This window comes from Podarcis gaigeae (assembly GCF_964106915.1).
Source record: "Podarcis gaigeae genome assembly, chromosome: 15".
Taxonomy (NCBI): Eukaryota; Metazoa; Chordata; class Lepidosauria; order Squamata; family Lacertidae; genus Podarcis; species Podarcis gaigeae.
Genome location: NC_139692.1, coordinates 34,325,739 through 34,347,700, shown reverse-complemented (window position 1 = coordinate 34,347,700; position 21,962 = coordinate 34,325,739). Strand labels below are relative to the sequence as shown.

Sequence of the window (21,962 nt, the reverse complement as noted above, 5' to 3'; positions counted from 1 at the left end):
ACGGAATAATAATAATAATAATAATTTATTATTTATATCCCACCCATCTGGCTGAGTTTCCCCAGCCACTTGGGCAGCTCCCAATCGAGTGTTAAAAACAATACAGCATTGAATATTAAAAACTTCCCTAATCAGGGCTGCCTTCAGATGTCTTTTAAAAATAAGATAGCTGCTTATTTCCTTGACATTCAATGGGAGGGCGTTCCACAGGGCGGATGCCACTACCGAGAAGGCCCTCTTGTCTGTTTTCCTGTAACCATAGCCAAAAAGCCCCAGGCTGCCTCCTCCAAGAATTTGTTTGGCACCAACTCAGGTGCTTTAAAAGAAGAACAATCACCAATCTAACTATGGGCTAGTGTGAAGAAGTACAGTATTTTTTAAAATCCATCCTGCATGTTACAACATGTTGCTGAGTTCTAGCATCTCGTCACTTTGTGGCAGGCATCCCCAAACTCGGCTCTCCAGATGTTTTGGGACTACATTGCCCATCATCCCTGACCACTGGTCCTGTTAGCTAGGGATGATGGGAGTTGTAGTTCCAAAACGTTTGAGGGTGCCTGCTCTGTGGGGTCAGTAACCATCGCAAAAGCAGCAGAGCAGCGATGCCTCAGGAAGCAAGATAGCAGAGGGAACTTCCGTAAGTCTTGTCTTGAGCACGCGCGCGCACACACACACACACACACACACACACACACAACTTCCCACCACATTAAAGTTTGCATATCATGCGTGGTTTGGCCCTCACAGAGATCTCTGCTAGCCCCTTCACAAGGAATCCACACTTTAATGTTTTTTAACGTCGTACGGTTTGGTGCAGAGAAGAGACAGAGGAAGCAGCTTACCATAGAATCTAAGGCAGATACTAAGCTGGTGATGACTTCATCTTTTTGAGAGAAGACTAAGTGCCACTGGTCAGACCTGGAGTTGTTTGGAAGCCCCTCAGACAGCTTCCCCAGCAGTGCCATAGCCACCTGGAAACCAACAAGAACGAGATCTCTGTTATTATTATTATTTATTTAAATGTATATTGCCACCCCTCAATAAAATTTGTAAAATACTCTATCCCATATTTTTAAAATACAGCAATTACAGCAAGAAAATCTATTTGAAGAAGAAGAAAAACAAGATAAAACTCTTCCAATGGAAACAGAATAACGACGCATGGCAATTCAGCTCAAAACTACACTAGAGCATCAGGTTTCTTTGAAAGGCACAAGCCTAGAACTTGTTTCAAAACACAGCCTTGTTCAAATGTCTGGTCAAATAAAATTGTCTTTGTGTGGTACTGAAAGGATCATAAGGAACGTTCCAGGTGAGCCTCTCTGGGGCAGCTATTCCATAACAATGGAGACACCAGCAATAAAACCCTCTCCGTCACTTGGTGGGAGCACTCAGAGCAGGGCATCTAAATATGGCCTCGAGGTCATCTAAGACACAATCAGTTAGCTCCTAAGCTGTTTAAGGCTCTATAGGTGAAAACCAGCATTTTACACTGAGCCTGGAAACCAACTGGGAGCTGGTTACAAGCGCTGCAGTTCTAGGAGTGAAAGGCCAAGTCCCTGACAACGGGCTTGTGGTTGTGTTTTCAACCAAACTGCAGTTTCCAGGTTGTTTTTGAACGCAGTCCCATTTACAACATCCCCCAGTTGCAGAATGCTCTGCCGAGAAGCTTCCTAAAGACATGGGTGTAGAAGAGACGGTACCTTCTCATGTTTTATGGGGAACCCTCCTGTTCACATAAGGGCTGCCAAACCTCTCCATTCTGAAGGAAATCAGCCCTGAGTGCTCACTGGAAGGACAGAGCCTGAAGCTGAGGCTCCAATACTTTGGCCACCTCATGAGAAGAGAAGACTCCCTGGAAAAGACCCTGATGTTGGGAAAGATGGAGGGCACAAGGAGAAGGGGACGACAGAGGACGAGATGGTTGGACAGTGTTCGCGAAGCTACAAACATGAGTCTGACCAAACTGTGGGAGGCAGTGGAAGACAGGAGTGCCTGGCGTGCTCTGGTCCATGGGGTCACGAAGAGTCGGACACGACTAAACGACTAAACAACAACAAAAGGCTGCCAGGCCAGGAGCAGCGTTAGAAATTCCCCATGTGCCACGGGCACAGGTCCAACTGCGACCCCCATGGAGATCTCTTGGTGTCACTCTGGCAACGAGCATCTCCGTCTAGCTAGTCCCTCCAGCATTTTTCAGCAGGCAACCAGGAGAGTTTATTTAATGCCTTTACAGTGGTACCTCAGGTTAAGTACTTAATTCGTTCCGGAGGTCCGTACTTAACCTGAAACTGTTCTTAACCTGAAGCACTACTTTAGCTAATGGGGCCTCCTACTGCCGCCGCACCGCCGGAGCCCAATTTCAGTTCTTATCCTGAAGCACTATTTCTGGGTTAGCGGAGTCTGTAACCTGAAGCGTATGTAACCCGAGGTACCACTGTATCTCCCACCTTTTTCTCCAAGGTGTACACGGTTCACCCCCACCTCCTCAGTTAATCCCTACAACGGCCCTGTGAGGGAGGTTCAGAGGCTCACTGGCCCAAGATCACCCATTGAGTTTCAGGACTGAGTGGGGATTTGAACCCTGCTCCCCCAGGTCCTAGTCTGGCACTCTAACCACTATACCACATGGCTTTCTAGAGTACTTCTGCTACGGGGCAGCTCTATAAATTAAGTAGGTAACTAAATAAATACAGATGTACCTTGGAAGTCAAACGGAATCTGTTCCGGAAGTCCATTTGACTTCCAAAACATTTGAATTCCAATGTGCAGCTTCCGATTGGCTGCAGGAATCCTGCAGCCAATCAGAAGCCACGCCGGACGTTTGGCTTCCGAAAATCATTCGAAAACCGGAACAATCACTTCTGGTTCTCAATCGTCCAGGAGTCAAAACGTTTGATTCTACAGGTGTTCGGTTTCTGAGGTTCCACGGTATGGGGAAAGCAAAATGTCACTTACAAAAGGATCTGAAATATTTTCCTTGAAGCGTGAATTTGTTTTATTCTGGGTTGTTTTATTGGATGTTTTAATGTTTTAAACCACATGGATATTCCCCCCCCCCCCGAAATATAAACCAGTGTATTATTTGTTTATTAATATAAAGCTAAAGGTAAAGGTACCCCTGCCTGTACGGGCCAGTTGTGTCCGACTCTAGGGTTGTGCGCCCATCTCACTTAAGAGGCCGGGGGCCAGCGCTGTCCGGAGACACTTCCGGGTCACGTGGCCAGCGTGACAAAGCTGCTCTGGCGAGCCAGCACCGGCGCAGCACACGGAAACGCCATTTACCTTCCCGCTAGTAAGCGGTCCCTATTTATCTACTTGCACTTTGAGGTGCTTTCGAACTGCTAGGTGGGCAGGAGCTGGGACCGAAGGACGGGAGCTCACCCCGCCGCGGGGATTCGAACCGCCGACCATACGATCGGCAAGTCCTAGGAGCTGAGGTTTTACCCAATATAGATTTTTATTTAATAATATTAATTTCATTGTAAAAACAAATGATGCCTAGACATTCCATTGTGGTGACTGTAACCTAGGTTTAAGGTGCCGTTTGGCGATTAGCTTATATATCTGAGTTTCTAACATTGGTCAGGAGCATCCCAGATCCTGCAGTTTCAGGGCTCAAACCTGAAACTTAGTGATGGCCCCACTGATGTCATGGGGGTGGGCCCTGGTGATTCTTCCTTTGCGATCCCTCCCACCACTTATTCCTGGAGACGGAGGTTAATTGGGAGAAGGGTTGGAGGGAGCTCAGGAAGGCAGGATCACCACCCTAATCCACCTGGAGAGTCTACGCAATAATTTGCAGTCGCTTGCTAGCTGTGCGCTTCGTCTTCATAATAAAAAATAAATACATTTAACGCCACTCTTGCTCACCTGGTGATTCCTGCCCTCCTCCTGCCACCTGGGGAGGGCCAGGCAAACCTGGAAACTTGGGGGTCTGGCAACCCTTATCCTACACATTTGGATGTTGACAACTGTTATGCGCTTGGATCCTATTATTCCTCACCCCTCGCTGTCTTCCTGCTTCACGTCCCAAACACCTGCCTCCTCCTGTAAATGATTTTTGCGCAGTAACATTGGGTGGTTGTTGTTTTTTTTTAAAAAAAACAAAACCCTGCCTCACTTCTTCATCTTCTTTCTATAAACAGGCTTCTGTAGTTTCCATGGCCTGGCTCTCAGGGAGGCAGTGAGAAAAGAAAAAGACTGTGTCTCAGTTACACCGCTGCAGTCTGTGGGTGGAGGGCTGCTATGACAAAACGCTCCGTCTCAAGAAGGGGGAGGGATTCCTCCAACACAGAAAAAAGCAGAAGGAGGGAACGGAGGAGAGGAATGACTAGAATAGAATAGGGGTGGATGGGTCAGTCTATTTCCGGACCGTATCAGTTTTCTGTGTGTTCATTCATAAGTCTATTCCATCTGTTTCCCTATCTACTTGTGTTTTCTTTTTCTGAAAAAGATGCATCTAAAAAATACGTACAGCGCCGTCTTTCCCATAGGGCTTAGTGGTGCGTTGCGCCAGGGCGCCGGCCTCTCAAGGGCGCCACAGCAAGTGGGGGAGCTGCGCAGCTTTGCCGGAAGCCTCCCCTTTCCCTGCACCCCTGTCAGCTGCACCCCACCAACCATAAGGCTGGTGGGTGTGCAGCTTCCCTCCCACGCCTCTGTGGGGACCGCTCTCCCGCAGTGGCATGGGGGAGAGTTGCGCCCCTCCCCCATGGCTGGCAGTGCACAGCTATGGCCACCGCAACATTATTCCTGGTAATTTGGTGACGCTGGGCAGATATTTGCACCCTGGCACTGCATCTGTTAAAGGCGGCCCTGAATATGTATTTCTGAACGCATTTTATCATTAAGAAATATTTTTGGCGTGCCAAAAACTGAAATTCAACCATTTTTAAAACCTCAGGAGAGCTGCATCCCAATCTAAAAAAAATTGTATAACACTACTCATATTGTGGTTTTTTTAAAAAATGAAACAAAAACAAAATCAGAGCGGTTTACAGCAACCATACATACAATAAAAACCATGTAAAAATTCAAATTTAAAAATTAGTGCGAATCAGGTTGGTTTTGCTTTACAAAATCTTTCGAGAGTCCCTGGGTGAAGATGCAGGACTCCACAAATGATATCAACGTGATGTCACAGTCGAAAACCTTTTCATCCCACTGACCCTACCTCCTTGGGCTACTAAGCTCCATCAACAGCTGTGAAATTTATTTATTTGTTGTGTTTATACCCCAAACAGTTCTGCCCCCTTTCCCATTTTATCCCCTCAACAGCCCTGTGAGGTAGGCTAGGGTGAGAGATTGTTACTGGCCCAGGGTCACCCAGTGAGCTTCATGGCTGAGCGGAGATTTGAACTCTGGCCCTCCGAGGGATGCGGGTGGCGCTGTGGGTTAAACCACAGAGCCTAGAACTTGCCCATCAGAAGGTCAGCGGTTCGAATCCCCACAACAGGGTGAGCTCCCATTGTTCAGTCCCTGCTCCTGCCAACCTAGCAGTTCAAAAGTACGTCAAAGTGCAAGTAGATAAATAGGTACCACTCTGGCAGGAAGGTAAATGGCGTTTCCGTGTGCTGCTCTGGTTCGCCTGAAGTGGCGTAGACATGCTGGCCACATGACCCGGAAGCTGTACGCCGGCTCCCTTGGCCAATAAAGCGAGATGAGCGCCGCAACCCCAGAGTCGATCAGGACTGGACCTAATGGTCAGGGGTCCCTTTACCTTTACCTCTGAGGTCCTAGTCTGACACTCTGACCACTGCACCACACTGGCTGTCGTTTTGCAACAACTCTTTCCCCTGCCATGGATGCGAATTCCCCATCACAGTGCTACAATTCCCAGAGCGGTCTAACAACCAACCGCTCTTCACAGAGGGACCTCTAGGAATTGTAGCTCTGTGAGGGGAACAGGGGTCTCCTAACGACTCTCAGCACCCATAACAAACTACAGCTCCCAGAATGCTTTGGGGGAAGCCATGAGGGCTTAAAGTGGTGTCGTATGCGAATGTGGTCCTTGTGGGAGCAAACTCCCCTGCTAAAAGGGAGTGGCGATGAAGATGGCCATCATTCACAGTTGTGGGGGTGGGCAGGGGAACAGAGACAGAAAACCTCTAACACAGGAGAGGAGGAGGAATTGTTGAGTCTGGGAGCGCCTGTCTGGAGAATAAGAATGAAGCCAGCTCGGTTTAACTCAATTTGCTAAGCAGACAAAAAGATTCCTCAAGGCTCTGTGGGGGTCTGGGATCAAACTCCTTCTCCCTACCGTGCAAGGATGGATGTAAAACACGACTGGCAGAGGAAAGAAATGAGGAAGGAAATGGGGGGGGGGCGTTTTAAATGGGTTGGCCAATGCCTTAAAAAATATATCATAATTAAATATTTTCTTCTAATGAGCAATTGCTAAGAGCAAGCTTGGATGCCGATATTGACTCTGAGCAAAACACCAGGAACATACAAAGGCCCATCTAGACACAGAATCCAAACCCTCCAAGTGTCCCAGGGACAGTCCCAGATTTACAGAAGCCATCCTGGTGTCTGATTTTAACCTGGAATGTCCTGCTTTTCCTTAGAACATCCCTATTATCATCAGATAAATGTTGGAGGGTATGGAGTTATGCGACCCCTGAGCCAAGGAGATAAGTAACTATGCAACCTTTAAAAGACATCTGAAGGCAGCCCTGCATAGGGACTTTTAAAATGTTTAATGTTTTATTTTGTTTTTATATATGTTGGAGGCCGTCCAGGCTGGGGAATAAATAAGAAAATTATTATTATTAATATGGAATAGTCTAGTTGCTGTATTTTGAAGAGCAAAGAAGAGGACACATATGCAAACTTCTGCTTTTAACTATGGATCACTATGATGACTCTACTCATGAAAAAAGAGTACATGTCCCGGAAAAAGAGGACCTATGGCAACCTTAGAATTGGACATCCCTATTTTCATCAGAAAAATGTTGGAAGGTATGAGAATCATAGAGGTGGAACAAGAAAGAGCTAAGTTTATTATAGGAAATGCAAGACTTGATAGAAAAATAACCTTGTCCTATCCAAACTCCTTCTCCCTACCGTGCAAGGATGGATGTAAAACATGACTGGCAGAGGAGCTGGTCACGACTGACAAGGAGCTGGGCATGTTTAGCCTGGAGAAGAGGAGGTTAAGGGGTGATATGATAGCCATGTTCAAATATATAAAAGGATGTCACATAGAGGAGGGAGAAAGGTTGTTTTCTGCTGCTCCAGAGAAGCGGACACGGAGCAATGGATCCAGCCTACAAGAAAGAAGATTCCACCTAAACATTAGGAAGAACCTCCTGACAGTAAGAGCTGTTTGACAGTGGAATTTGCTGCCAAGGAGTGTGGTGGAGTCTCCTTCTTTGGAGGTCTTTAAGCAGAGGCTTGACAACCATATGTCAGGAGTGCTCTGATGGTGTTTCCTGCTTGGCAGGGGGTTGGACTCGATGGCCCTTGTGGTCTCTTCCAACTCTATGATTCTATGATTCAATCTGAAGATGCAAAGAACCATGGGGAAAATTTATCTTAAAAACCATTGTAACCAGTTAAAATCGTTAGTAGGATTGGAATAACACTTGTAGTTTAATGGTGAATTTTGGGCACAATGGAAAGGTAAAATATTTGGATTGTTATAAAAGACGCAAGGGGAACTGATTAATAATAGGACCCACAAAGGGGAGGAGGGAAGTCCAGGAGATTCTCTGGAATCTTGTTTCTATGTTGCATGTTGGATATGACTGTAAAATTTTAATCTGAAAAACCAAAAGAATAAATTTATAAATAAAAAAGAAGATGCAAAGAACCATGCTTGCTTTTTCATCTTTGTGTGTGAGAGAGAGAGAGACTCAGCAGCCTGACTCAGCACTAAGACTTCATCCTTAGTGAAGAAAAAGAAGAGTTTGGCTTTGATAGCCTGCTTTATCACTACCCGAAGGAGTCTCAAAGCGGCTAACATTCTCCTTTCCCTTCCTCCCCCACAACCAACACTCTGTGAGGTGAGTGAGGCTGAGAGACTTCAGAGAAGTGTGACTGGCCCAAGGTCACCCAGCAGCTGCATGTGGAGGAGCGGGGAAGCGAACCCAGTTCACCAGATTACAAATCTACTGCTCTTAACCACTACACCACACTGGTGTAGGCTGCAGTGAAGGCTCCAGCTCAGCAGTAGAGAACATAAGTCAACCCTGCTGGATGAGGCCAGGGGCTCATCGAGTCCAGTGTCCTGTTCTCACAGCTGCCAACTAGATGGACCTATGGAAAACCCCGCAAGCAGGACCTGACAGCAGCAACGTTCTCCCCTCCTGCGGTTTCCAGCAACTGACATTCACCTCGAGCTCCTTAGAGAAAAAGGTGGGGTACAGATGCAAAAAAACTATAATAAAATAAGGCAGAGCAGGGGAGAGAAAATGGACCGTTCACCCTACTTAGGCTGAGTTTCAGCAAAAGACAAGGACCAGCATTTTATGCTAAAGTAGGAAGGCTTGCTTCTGAGGCCATCAGAGTTAGTAGCCACAGAGCAGGAAAAGGAATGCAGGTTCAACCTTTGGCATCTCCAGATAGGTTTGGGAAGGACTCCGGCCTGAAAACCTGGAAATTTGCTCTCTAGGTGAAGCTGGGAACCACTTTTCTCTGCCTGAAACCCTGAAGATTTGCTGCAAGTCAGCAGAAACAGCACTGGGCAGGGACTCTGGGCAGGGACTCTGGAGAAGACTGTGCAAGGTGCCGTCATGAAGCAAATAGATTTTTGCCAATTCGGTGAGCAAAATCCTTCACCACTGTCCTGTTCTGGTGGCCCCTTCTTTCACAGCCAAAGGCTATAGCAGAGATTCTGGAATACAGAGAAAGCAACATGACCTGGTTTTTGACGGTTGCAGACAGATATCCGGGGAAGGGGAAGAGGAAGCATATGGAAGTGGAAGGAGGAGGGGGCGGGTTGAGGGTGCGTTCGGGACATAGGGAGCACAACAAGAGGAGTGTTTGCCTTCCTTGGGAGAAAGTTCAGCTTTGTTTAGCAATGTCTCCAAGTGCTTCACCAGGTCCAAGCTTTTACCATGGCCACTTTTTATTTACTTTTGAGAACCTGGGCTGCAAAAGGGCAATGCCTGACGAATTCAGAAGCAGTGGAGAAATGGTTTTTGATCAGCTCCAAAAGTCTGAAAAAAATTAAAAACTGGGATTCTGTTTAAGGTTGCCAAATTTCAAAAAGTGAAAATCTGGACGCAAAAGTTGTTGAGCTTTTTCTACAAGATCTCAAAAAAAACAAAGAAGATTTTGAGCTATTTTAAAGGAAATTCACTAAAATCTACACTTCCAACTTGGGTTGCCATACGTCTGGAATTTCCCGGACATTTAAGGGATTCCCGCCCGGACACTGTTTCCAACGGCTGAATCCTGGCAATGTCTGGAAAATTATGGCCGTATGGCAACCCTAATTCTGTTGCTATCTTTGCACCTGCTCAATTCACATGCTTATAAAGCTTGGCGATCCTGAAAGACCTCCATTGGCTCCCAGTAGGTTTCCGAGCCCAATTCAAAGTGTTGGTGCTGACCTTTAAAGCCCTAAACGGCCTTGGCCCAGTATACCTGAAGGAGCGTCTCCACCCCTATCATTCGGCCCGGACACTGAGGTCCAGTGCCCGGGGCGTTCTGGCAGTTCCCTCACTGCGAGAAGCAAAGCTACAGGGAACCAGGCAGAGGGCCTTCTCGGTGGTGGCACCTGCCCTGCTACTGGATCTCTTGCTTGTGCCAAACCTGACTTGGACAGCTCTGGCTTTGCTTGTCGCCTGACCCTTTGCTCAGCACCCTGCTTGCTTGGACTCTGACCAGCCCTGAATGCTGCTTTGGTTGCTGTCCACATTGGCATTGGTGCTTTCAAGCCCTCTGGTTGTTTAGGTGCCCAGTGAGGACAGAAGAGTCAGGGAGGATGGGAATTATACATCCGGGATGGAGTGCTGGATCACATTGCTTCTAAAGCCCTGCCCAACTCATTGTCAACACCAGTGACAGAGAGCTTTGCTCTGCCCCAACATTTCTGCTCCATTTGGCGCTCATCTTGACTGTCAATAGCTTTTAGCTCACTGAAGAAATCAACTCTTCAGGTGAACAAGGCAGCAAGGCAAGAACTGAAATGGAAGGAGGAGAGCTGACCACAGCAGGGACCACCATTTTGGGGGGCGGATCCATTTTGCTTTCCCTCAGCCCTCTCAGAGCATAGGAAACTGCCTGGTGCTGAGTCAGGATACTGCACCCATCCAGCTCAGTAATGCCTACACTGGCTGGCAGAAGCTCTCTGGGATTTCGGACTACAATAGTACCTTGGGTTAAGTACTTAATTCGTTCCAGAGGTCTGTTCTTAACCTGAAACTGTTCTTAACCTGAAGCACCACTTTAGCTAATGGGGCCTCCTGGTGCCACTGCGCCTCCGCTGCACAATTTCTGTTCTTATCCTGAAGCAAAGTTCTTAACCTGAGGTACTACTTCTGGGTTAGCAGAGTCTGTAACCTGAAGCGTATGTAACCTGAAGTGTATGTAACCCGAGGTACCACTGTACACAAATAGAGTGTTTCCAGTCGCTTTTAACCACCTCTCTCCCCTGTTGCACATCAAAACCATAACAGCCTCTTGGGCCCATTAAAAACAATACAGTTGCATCACTCCCATTTTATGAGCTGAGGGAAGCTTCCATGGGAGTCCCCCTGGCGTGCACGTCCTTTGAACCAAACTTCTGCAGATAGTTTCCCATTAAGTGCAGCTTTGCACAGCTTCTCAACTTGCCGAAGGAGGCTATAAAAGGGCTAGAAATGCAAACACACGGTGTACTTATTTTGCAGGACCCCAGAATTATCTACGGGCCTGCGATCGCCTCCTGGTAATGTTGCCTACAACACCCAAAGGGCAATCTCCAGAGAATCATCCTGAGCATTTCAAATTAAAGCCAAGGTTTTAGCTCACAAGTTTCTGAAGGAAAACTTGAAAAGCGGGTGGTAGGTTTAGGTGGCAATACGGAAAACAGGAACGGGTAGAGATGGGCAGGGCATGGCAGCAAGGGAACAGAATAAACTTATTTATACTGAGTCAGGCCGTTGGTTCACCCAGCTGAGTATTTCTTACACTGGCAGGCAGCAGCTCTCCAGGAGTTTGGCAGGGCTCTCTCTCAGCCCAACTGAAGCTGCAGGGAATTAAATATGGGATCCTCTGCCAGGTGCTCTATCAACTGAGCCATGGTCCCTTCTCAAAGTTGGATTCTTTCCTTTAGAACAGCTAATTTTTCTCCCACATAACCCTCCGCTCATTTCTTAACATAAGAAGAGCCTCCTGGATCAGGCAATGTCAAGGCAAGACTCGGGAGCGGGTCAGTAATAACTCACAAGCCATCAGTAAAATTAACTCTTTATCCAAAGAAACCAAACAGGCTTAGTGAGCACAGCAACACTTCCCAGTAGGTCTTGCCTCCTCCCTCAGGTCCATTCCTTGCAATTGGAGACTTCTTTGGCTTGTCTATCTTTGCTCCTCCCTCTTCATATCTCTTCTGGTTCTGTCACATCAGAGGGAGGGAAACTGGTCGCAGCAGGAAGGGGAGACCCCCTGGCTTCTTCAGCAGTCTGCTTCATCTCTGCCTCTTCGCCCCCTTCCTCTCCAGCCTTCGCTTCTACTTCTGATTCTGGACTGCTCTCTGCCACAGCCTCTTCCCGCTCACTAAACCCTGTTCCACCTTCAGCTTCAGACACCATCTCCTCCCAGTCTTCTCCCTCTGACCCCTCATTGTTGTCCCACCACCACTCCCTGTGCTCTGAGCCTTCCAGCCGGTGCCTCCCACCACTCTCTCTGCATCCAACCAGACCATGACAGGCCAGTGGGCCATTAGCCCAGCATCCTGTTCTCACAGTGGCCAAGCATTTGCTCACAGCGAAGACCTGAGTGCAACATGACTCTCCCCCTCCTGTGGTTTCCAGCAACTGGAATTCAGAAGGATACTGCCTCTGACTGTGGAGGCACACGTCCCAGCCATCATGATAAGCTGTACCCTCCTTGAATTTACCCAGTTCTCTGTTAAAGCCAGCCAAGTTGGTGGCCATCATTCCTGCAAAAGGGTCCATAGTTTAACAACGTGCTGCATGAAAAAGTCCCCAATCTTCCAACAGTCAGACCTGGTCCCTCCCTGCGAAACTGCGCCTCTTCCTTTCCCAGTCCCTGGGATCAGCATGAAATTCAGAATGGGCAATGCGCTTGTCAGAGTAGGTGGAGCCTGTTGCAAGCCTCTCCCGCTCTGTCGTAACAATGCAGGGTGGGTGGAGCTTAAGCAACAGGGGGTGGGGTCTAAAGTTTCATTTATTATTCTTTTTTTTAAAAAAAATAAATTTACCGTATTTTTTGCTCTATAAGACTCACTTTTCCCCTCCTAAAAAGTAAGGGGAAATGTGTGTATGTCTTATGGAGTGCATGCAGGCTGCACAGCTATCCCAGAAGCCAGAACAGCAAGAGGGATTGCTGCTTTCACTGCGCAGTGATCCCTCTTTCTGTTCTGGCTTCTGAGATTCACAATATTTTTTTTCTTGTTTTCCACCTCCAAAAACTAGGTTCATCTTGTGGTCTGGTGCATCTTATACAGCGAAAAATACGGTATATACCTCTGAAGATCGCAGGGCGGTTAACAAGACGAAGGGAAAATGAAGAGACATATTGGGATTCTTAGGCAACAATTCCCCCCTTGGTTTATATTATCATCCCTGCACCAGACATGAGAATATTGACTAATAAATATTTTCGATTATCAAACAGAGGGCACATATTTATAAAAGCTGTTCTGTTACCAAGATTCCATCTCAAACTCGGAATCCAGTTTCTTCTCCCTTCCTTAAAAAAACACGAGTCGGGATCTTCAAACGCTCCCATTCAAACTGAATCAATGTTTATTGACTACACCAGCTTTTCACATTAAAAAGAAAGAAAAGCGCTCTTTTATGCACTAGAATTTCCGAATCCTTGGAAACCGAGGCTCTTTTTACACTAACTCAAAGCAGCTCCTGGCCATCTCAACATGCGTTTCTGCAGGAAATAAATAATTGGTCCCACATGGCCTTTAAAGCAAAATAAGCCAGGGGGAAAGATCCGTCAGGTGAGGGAAACACGGAGATTCCAGCACATGTATTAAGTCACCGTGATCTTTATGAACCAAAAAAGGCTCAATCTGAAGTTTCAGCAGGAGCGGGGGGGGGGGGGTTGCTCTTTGTTTTTAACACAGAGGGAAGGGGGGGGGACGGCAACTTTGACAAAAAGCTGGAAAAAAGTGACCTATATCCTCCAGCAACTCTGGGCACAATGGAAAATCTTATTACAAAAAAAATAAAAATCCACCCTGTTTGAAGTTCAGCCAAGAAGCAATTAAAGATTAATCTCCACACATACACACACACTGCTCCAACCCCAGAGTCAGTAACAAAGCTCCTATTGATTACAAGCAGGCCAGGATTTGACCTTCACTTCAAGCTGGCTGAGCGACTGGGGTGGGAGGGGGGAGAAACCCACAGAGCAGCCACCATTTTGAAATGAGCACACACAGAAAGAGAAAAAAAACTCCCAGCCACCCATTGAAGGTGATTATATAAACCGACGACTGGTCAACTGCAGAGGTTGTGTGTTTATTAAGGCCTCCTGTGTCTTCTCTATATACATTCAAAGCAGCATCATACGGCTTAAAACCATCATGGCTTCCCCCAAAGAATCCTGGGAGGTGTAGTTTGTTGCAGGTGTTAGGAAACACACACATGCACCCCATTCCTTCAAAAAGCTACACTTCCCAACGTGGTTTAACTATCAGTCCCTGCTCACAGGGAACTCTGGATGTTGTCCCTCTGTGAGGGGAACGGGGGTGTGTGTGTGTCCTCCTAAGTGCTTTACGCACTCTTTACAAACTACATTTCCCAGGATTCTTTGGGGGAAGCCATGACTCTTTCTTTCATTTTTTTTTATCCCCCCCCCTTTTTAAATGGTTTTCACATATTACTTTACAATACAGATGTACCAATGTGCCACGACTCTTTCAAGTGGCACCAGAGCACTTTAAAAGTGTGCTGCAGGTGTGGCTTTTGCCATATTCGCTAATTTCAGTGTGTCTATTCAGAGTAGGACTAACAGTAGACTTTTCCCCATAGTTGTACAGCTTTGGGGAGGAGCAAGTTCCCCCCACCTATTTTAGAACAAGTGTTCATACTTCGGACACATCTGAAAGCTGGTTGGGGGAGGCGTAGGTCTGTACGATAAAAAAGAAATAACCTTCCAAGAGCCGCATGACAGCAGTGGGTGGGGCCAGAGGCAAAAGTGGGGGGGGCAACGAATGTAAATTTTGCGTTGGCAGGGCCTTTTCAGTGGTGGTCCCCTCGGTTGTGGAATGCCCTTCCTAGTTAGTCTCTATCATTATTATCTTCATCTCTGTCATTATTAACTTTCAGGAGGAATGTGAAAGTTTGCCCTGACATTTGGTGCCCAAAGAATACTATTCCTGGCAACCTTTGTGGTTGTCATTGTTTTTAGAATGTTTTTGCTGGTTCGTGTTTTTGTTTTGTTTTGTTTTGTTTGGCTTTGTGTATCTGTTTGCCGCCCTGCGCTGCTTGAGGAGGAAGGGTGGGATACAAATCTAACAAATAATAGATAAAAGAAGCAGATTGTCACAGGTCCTAGAGCCAGCTGAAAACAAGAAAAGGGCTCGAACACCACTGTGTAGAAGAGACCTGCTGAAATTCCTTCTTCTACTTGACTATTAAAGGGGAGCAAAGCTCACGGCAACCTTGTTTGTCACCAGGTCACCCCAAGGCCCAGCAGAAAAACATCTTCTGTGGTGAGAGGCTTATGTAATAACCACACACAACTGCCAAACGAAACAGGAGTTTTGAGGTTGGGGAGGCGTGTGGGAACCACAGCTTTTTAATAAATAAAAGCAGAAGTGAAGCAAGTAAAGTTTCATAGGCCAGACTTGGATTTAAAGTTGTGGGTCAAAACCAGCGCTATGAACTGGGCCCTGAAATTGGCAGCCGGTGCAAGCAGGCTTGGATCGGTGTCATATGCTCAAACGTTTTTGCCGAATTCTGCACCAGCTGAAATTCCCAAACTGTCTTCAGAGGCAGCCCTATGTATAACACGTTGCAGTAATCTAACCTAGACGTTACCAGAGCATAGACAACAGAATCATAGAATCATAGAGTTGGAAGAGACCACAAGGGCCATCGAGTCCAACCCCCTGCCAAGCAGGAAACACCATCAGAGCACTCCTATTCCTATCCAGTTTAAATAATTTAAAAAATATAAAAAATATAAAATAGTCTAGTACATGGGTAGGCAAACCAAGGCCCAGGGGCCGGATCCAGCCCAATCGCCTTCTAAATCCGGCCCGCAGACGGTCTGGGAATCAGCGTGTTTTCACATGAGTGTGTTTTTATTTAAAATGCATTTCTGGATTATTTGTGGGGCATAAGAATTGGTTCATTTCCCCCCCCCAAAAAAAATAAAGTCCGGCCCCTCAAAAGGTCTGAGGGACAGTGGACTGGCCCCCTGCTGAAAAAGTTTGCTGACCCCTGGTCTAGTAGCACCTTAGAGACCAACTTTGTTCTAAGTATGAGCTTTTGTGTGCATGCACACTTCCTCAAAAAGCACACAAAAGCTCACAACTAGAACAAACTTAGTTGGTCTCTAAGGTGCTACTAGACTATTTTACATTTTTTTAAATTTTATATTTTTAAAAATTATTTCGACTGCGTCAGACCAACACGGCTACCTACCTGAATCTATCCCTATACAGGTAAGTGTGCAGCTGGGCCACCAGCCGAAGCTGATGGAAGGCACTCTGTGCCATTGAGGCCACCTGAGCTTCGAGGGACAGCAAAGGATCCAGGAGTACCCCCAGGCTATGTACCCACTCCTTCAGAGGCAGTGTAACCCCATCAGGAGCAGGTGTCCTCCTATCCATCTGGTCTGGGGAACTGCCTCTTAACAGTGCCATAGTCTTTCCTGGATTCAATTTGTTGGCTCTCATCCAGTCCATTACCAAGGCAAGACATTGGTCCAGCACAGGCATAGGCAAACTCCAGCCCTCCAGATGTTTGGGACTACAATTCCCATCATCCCTGACCACTGATCTGTTAGCTAGGGATGATGGGAATTGTAGTCCCAAACATCTGGAGGGCTGGAGTTTGCCTATGCCTGGTCCAGCACTTCCACTGTCTTACCTGCAGATGTAAAGGAGAAATGGAGCTGAATGTCATCAGCTGACAACGTACTCCGAACCTCCAGACAACCCCACTAAAGCTCCTTGAAGGAGCTTTTAGATGGGTGCTTCAGATATGAACTTCTCTTTGGACTAAGCAAACCAACAGGTCCTTGCTGAGGAACCTGCCCATGGAGACACCGATGGGTTTGTACAGCAAGAGGTGTCGGGGACCAGGCCTTTCCAGAAGCCACAAGACTCCGAGAGAAGAGTCATGGGGCCTTATCCAAGACACGGAGGGCAAAGCTGTGGTTACTCAAATCCAAGGCATGTTGATGACTTCATGTCCTCATTGCAGGGAGAAAGGAGGGTGCGCAATGACTCTGGCTTTGAAAGAAGGTTCAGGGGCCTCAAATTGATTAAGCCTTTTGCTCACAAGACATGCACAGGGACACACCCTGCATTCATTGGGCCCTGGACAACGACCAACCCTGCACGGCTAGAAATGCTTCCCATTTCAAAAAGCGCCCGAAATGCAGATGGAAAACATTGCCTAGGAACGCCACAGACCCTTGGACCACCCTTTTCTCTCCCCACTTTTTCTAGGGCAGGTTGGCAACACAACTTGCGAACACAGCCTGCCTGCCAGCCACAAAACAGGAGAAGAAGGAGGAGGAAATCCAGGATTAATCACTCCTCTTTGAGGACTAGTAACATGCAGACAAAGCAAATGTATGCCAGTAGACCTGTACATAAGATTAGGGTTAGCTTTGTTATATTGCAGAGGGGAATTACAAGAGCTTGAAGGTGTTTCCATATTTGCTGATTTAAAAGGAACACAAGAAACAACCCTATCTGCGCTATATGTCTAAGGGTCTTATTAGACTACAAGTGTAACATGGGTCAACAGCAGCAAAAACAGCTAATGCTATTCTAGGTAAAGGTAAAGGGACCCCTGACCGTTAGGTCCAGTTGTGACTGACTCTGGGGTTGCGGCGCTCATCTCGCTTTATTGGCAGAGGGAGCCGGCGTACAGCTTCCGAGTCATGTGGCCAGCATGACCAAGCCACTTCTGGCAAAGCAGAGCAGTGCACGGAAATGCCATTTACCTTCCCGCCAGAGTGGTACCTATTTATCTACTTGCACTTTGATGTGCTTTCAAACTGCTAGGTTTGGCAGGAGCAGGGACCAAGCAACGGGAGCTCACCCTGTCATGGGGATTTGAACCGCTGACCTTCTGATCGGCAAGTCCTAAGCTCTGTGGTTTAACCCACAGCACCACCCACGTCCCTTAATGCTATTCTACGCTGCCTCAAAAGAAGCATAGTGCCACAATCAAGTAAGCAATTGTTGGCATCTCTATGTCTTGAGAGACAATGGAGTGCACCTCCGGGGGGTGAAGTCAAACCGCTATGTTAGCAGCATTGAAGTGACCTTTCCAGGGTGCAAGCCTGGGCAGCATGTCTGGAGAACCTGGGCTGTCCAGACAACAAGGTACACACACCCTTTTGTCCTCGCTTATGTGGTCCAAAGGAAAGCAGAGCAATACTTTTGGCGCCAGTTTGGCTGCAGGAGTTGCCGGAAGGAGGTGTACAAGACACCATCCAACCGTCTTAGGAACTCCGCTCCAGAATTGTGCTACTCCTTAGCCTTTTCTTCTCCTGAAGATGTCCCGCAAGGCAGCAGAGGTTTAGGATCAGAGTTTTCCTTTTCCTAGATGGGCTACCTTCCCAGGTTGATGAGCCCCATCTGCCCCTCACTTCCCTCTATAGCACATGCAGAAACCGCCTTCTTGACCATTGGACCCACTGTTGGTCTCATCCATTCAATCTGTTGCATGCAGGGGAATCCCTAACTCACTGAGGGTTTGAGACCCATCACCAGCTAGACTCACCTGATTTAGCCAACCAGCCAAAGCCATTCCTGTAGTCTGGCCACTGTCACATGCTGACAGCTTCTAAGAACTACAGGTGAGAGCTGAGTGCAGGGTGGGGACCAAAGGTGGACAACTATCCCACTATTCTGCCTTGGTCAGACCACACCTGGAGCACTGTTTCCAGTTCTGTGCACCAAAATTTAAGGAGGATATTGACAAACTGGAATGTGTGCAGAGGAGGGTAACCAAGATGATAAGGTGTTGGAAACCAAGCCTTATGAGGAACAGTTGAGGGAACTGGGTATGCTTTGCCTGGTAAAAAGGAGACTGAGAGGTGCCATGATACCCATCTTCAAATATCTAAATGGCTGGCTTGTTTTCTCCTGCATCAGAGGGTAGGACCCGAACCAATGGATTCAAGTTACAAGAAAGGAGATAAACATCAGGAAAAGCTTTCTGACAGGGCTTTTTGACCATGGAACCTACTCCCAGGAGAGGTGATTGATTCTCCTTCCTTGGAAGTTTTTAAGCAGAGGTTGGGTGGCCACCTGTCATGTATGATCTAGTTGAGATTCCTGCATTGCAGGGGGTTGTTCTAGATGTCCCTCGGGGTCCCTCCCAAGTCTACAATTCCGATTCTATGCAGCCTTCCAGTTTTTAAACAGCCATGGCTTCTCCCAAGGAATCCAGGGAACCATAGTTTCTTACGTGTGCTGAGAGTTGTTAGGAGACCCCTATTTCCCTCACATAGCTACAATTCCTGGGGTGGTTTAAGGGGAATAGAGGAAGGGAGAGAGCAAAGCATATTTTTAAAAAAAATCAAGACAGCTTTTGCCGACATGAAAAAAGAGAGGCCGTTCTATTTTGATTTCTGGAAGATCTGGAGGGAATTCGTTCAAGCTTCTGTTTCAAAAGGATGCCGCTCCCTGGGGTTCAGCATCCCTTTGGTGATGGGGCTGTTTGAGATCAAAGACATAAACTCTCGTGTGCTGCAGCAAAGCACTACACACTCACACACCCCACAGCCACTGTTTCGCTTACTTCTAAATTCTCTCAAAGCGTAGAGGAAGGAGAATGAGCACAGGAGGTTATTTAGATTTCATTCTCCTTAAGAAAGAAAAAAAAAGGATGAACACACCTGTAATTAAATTCACATAGGCCTGGTTCAGTTGTGTGAAATTTCGACCTGCAGTTGAACATTCGACTCGACTCCTCTGCCAAACAAACAAAAAAGCCCACTTCAGTTTCTGGGGGCATCAGACAATAGTAAATGCTGAATGCTACAGTAAATTAGCAGTGACATGTAGGGGTAGCAGACAGAAGGCAGCCGAGAGACGAGACAAGACATATGGTCAAGGCAAGAAGAAAGTGGTTAGTGAAAAGGGAGCGTCAGAGAAAGCAGTGGCTTGGCTCCTCAAGCTCACAGGCCAGGGGAAGGCAAAGCACATTTAAAGCACACAACTTCCCCCAAAGAATCCTGGGAACTGCAGTTGAACCCCTTGCAGAGCTACAACTTCCAGCAGCTTTAACAAATTACAGTTCCCAGGATTTAAATGTGCACCTGAGAATGTTGCTAGTGAATCCTGCTTCACCTATAAACACGCGCTTGTTGCACAAATTTCCTGGATCTGCTAAGGAAATCTTTCAGAAAAGGGCCGCTGAAACGACCGAGGAGATGGAGCAACTCCCCGATGGAAAAAGGTTGCAGCGTCTGGGAATTTTTTAGTTTAAAGAAAAGGCAAGTAGGAAGTGGTGCCATGATAGAAGTTTATGAAAGTATTCATGGTGTAGAGGTAGTGGATAGAGAAAGGTTTTCTTCTCCATCTCTCGTAACACTAGAATTCCTGGACATCTGAACATGGGAAGATTCAGGACAGAGATTCAGGACGTGGTAAACAGTTAAACTGTGGAACTCACTGCCACAAGAGGCAACGATGACCTCCAAACTAGATGGCTTCAAAAAAGGATTGGGCAAATTCAGGGAGGATAAAACTATTAAGGGCTGCTAGCCATGATGGCGATGCTCCAAAGCTTCTGAATACCAGTTGCTGGAAACCACATGAGAGAAGAGAGCTCTTGTGCTTGAATCCTGCTTGTGAGTTTTCCACAGGCATCTGGCTGGCCACTGTGCTGAACTAGATGGGTCACTGGCCGGACCCAGCAGCCACTTCCGGGGGCAGCACCCCGCAAAAAGAATGAAAACAAACTTCCGATGCTAGCTGGGAAATTGCACATTGCAGAAGCAAAGGTTTCAGAAGGAAGGCTAAAATTAGCAAGGTGTATTAATGAACTAAGACCATCTCAATTCATCACTAGCAGCTTATTCCCTCTCCCCTTCGCTCCCCTCTTCCTAATCACAAAGATTGCTTTCTGCATTCCCTCGAGAGAAGCCGTTAAATTCCTTGCCAATCAAAACGTACCTTCCAAAGTCACCGATAATGAAAGTCTGCACTTGGAGCATTTTTTTAAAAACGGGACGCGGGTGGCGCTGTGGGTTAAACCACAGAGCCTAGGACTTGCCAATCAGAAGGTCGGGGGTTCGAATCCCCATGACGGGGTGAGCTCCCGTTGCTCAGTCCCTGCTCCTGCCCACCTAGCAGTTTGAAAGCACATCAAAGTGCAAGTAGATAAATAGGTACCGCTCCGGCGGGAAGGTAAACGGCATTTCTGTGCACTGCTCTGGTTCACTAGAAGCGGCTTAGTCATGCTGGCCACATGACCCGGAAGCTGTACGCTGGCTCCCTCGGCCAATAAAGCGAGATGAGTGCCGCAACCCCAGAGTCGGCCACGACTGGACCTAATGGTCAGGGGTCCCTTTACCTTTTCCTTAAGTCTTAGAAACACACAGCTCTCTTAAGTAAGGCTGGGTGATATATTGATATATCATCCCAAACCGGTTTGAAGTCCATATTGTGATATCCGTTTCATAATTTTGGACCTGGCATCATGCAGGGGGAAATGTGAAGCCACCCAATGCCTCTACATAGCTCCATCCTTATTTCAGACATCATGACATATCAGTATATTGCAATGTTTAACTGGTGATATATCACAATCTTAAAAACCAGATACCCCCCAACCCTACTCTTCCAATTGGGATTTAAGACAAGGGGGTGATTTTTAAAATAGTTTTTGCAGGAGAATAGTTTTTTCAAATTTTGTTATGTTATTAAGGACACCTCAGTACTTGTTACCATTTAACTTTATTTTATGGGGGGTGGGGTGGGAATTCACCTTGCCTTTTGCACAAAAGGCATCTATCATATTTAGAAATATGCACTGAGAAAATGATCCAATATAATAAAATGAATAACGAGAGAAGCAGGAACCAAGCAAGGAATTCCTCAACCAATCTGGGCTCTTTAAACAAGAATGACCTGAGTCACAAATCTAGAGGAAGTGAAACGAAACTGGCTCCCTCGGAGTCGTGTTTGTCCTCCACATAGTTAATTTAATAATTAAATGTATATCCTTCCCTTCCACCCCAAAAAGCCAGGGCGGCAAACAGCATGTTATGAAACAATTACCGTATTTTTCGTCCCATAGGACGCACCTAATTTGGGGGGGGGGGGATAAAGGGGGGGAATTTCCTTTATTTCCCCCCCAAAACCAGGTTGGGGAACAGCAGGTTGGCGGCACTGCGCCTCCCCGCTGTCCCCTGAGCTTGTGGGGCTGGCCGATGTCTGCCCGGCGTGCGGGGCGCTCTGCTTCAGGGCACCCTGTGCCCCGGACAGCAGGCTACTGTCCGCAGCGTGGGGAGCCCCGTGGGAACTCCCGCGGGCTCCCCAGGCTTGCAGATAGCTTCCTGAAGCCTGGAGAGCGAGAGGGGTCGGTGCGCACCCCTGAATTCAGCGAAAGCCTGTATTCGCCCCATAGGATGCA

General features: G+C 47.1%; 1 protein-coding gene across 7 annotated transcripts in view; it reads right to left on the bottom strand.

Moving 5' to 3' along the window:
* GTF2IRD1 (GTF2I repeat domain containing 1) overlaps window positions 1-21,962 on the bottom strand; it is a 94,027-nt gene that overhangs the window by 48,598 nt on the left and 23,467 nt on the right. For 3 of the 7 annotated variants that reach the window (XM_083714432.1, XM_083714430.1, XM_083714429.1), the window contains exon 2: window positions 843-971. In XM_083714432.1, coding sequence (XP_083570558.1) covers window positions 843-965 — 123 coding nt within the window. In that variant the 5' untranslated portion in view covers window positions 966-971. Of the gene's footprint in view, window positions 1-842; window positions 972-3,873; window positions 3,976-19,218; window positions 19,295-21,962 lie in introns of those variants that run through there. The other 4 variants (XM_083714433.1, XM_083714431.1, XM_083714427.1 and 1 more) reach the window with 2 other exon arrangements.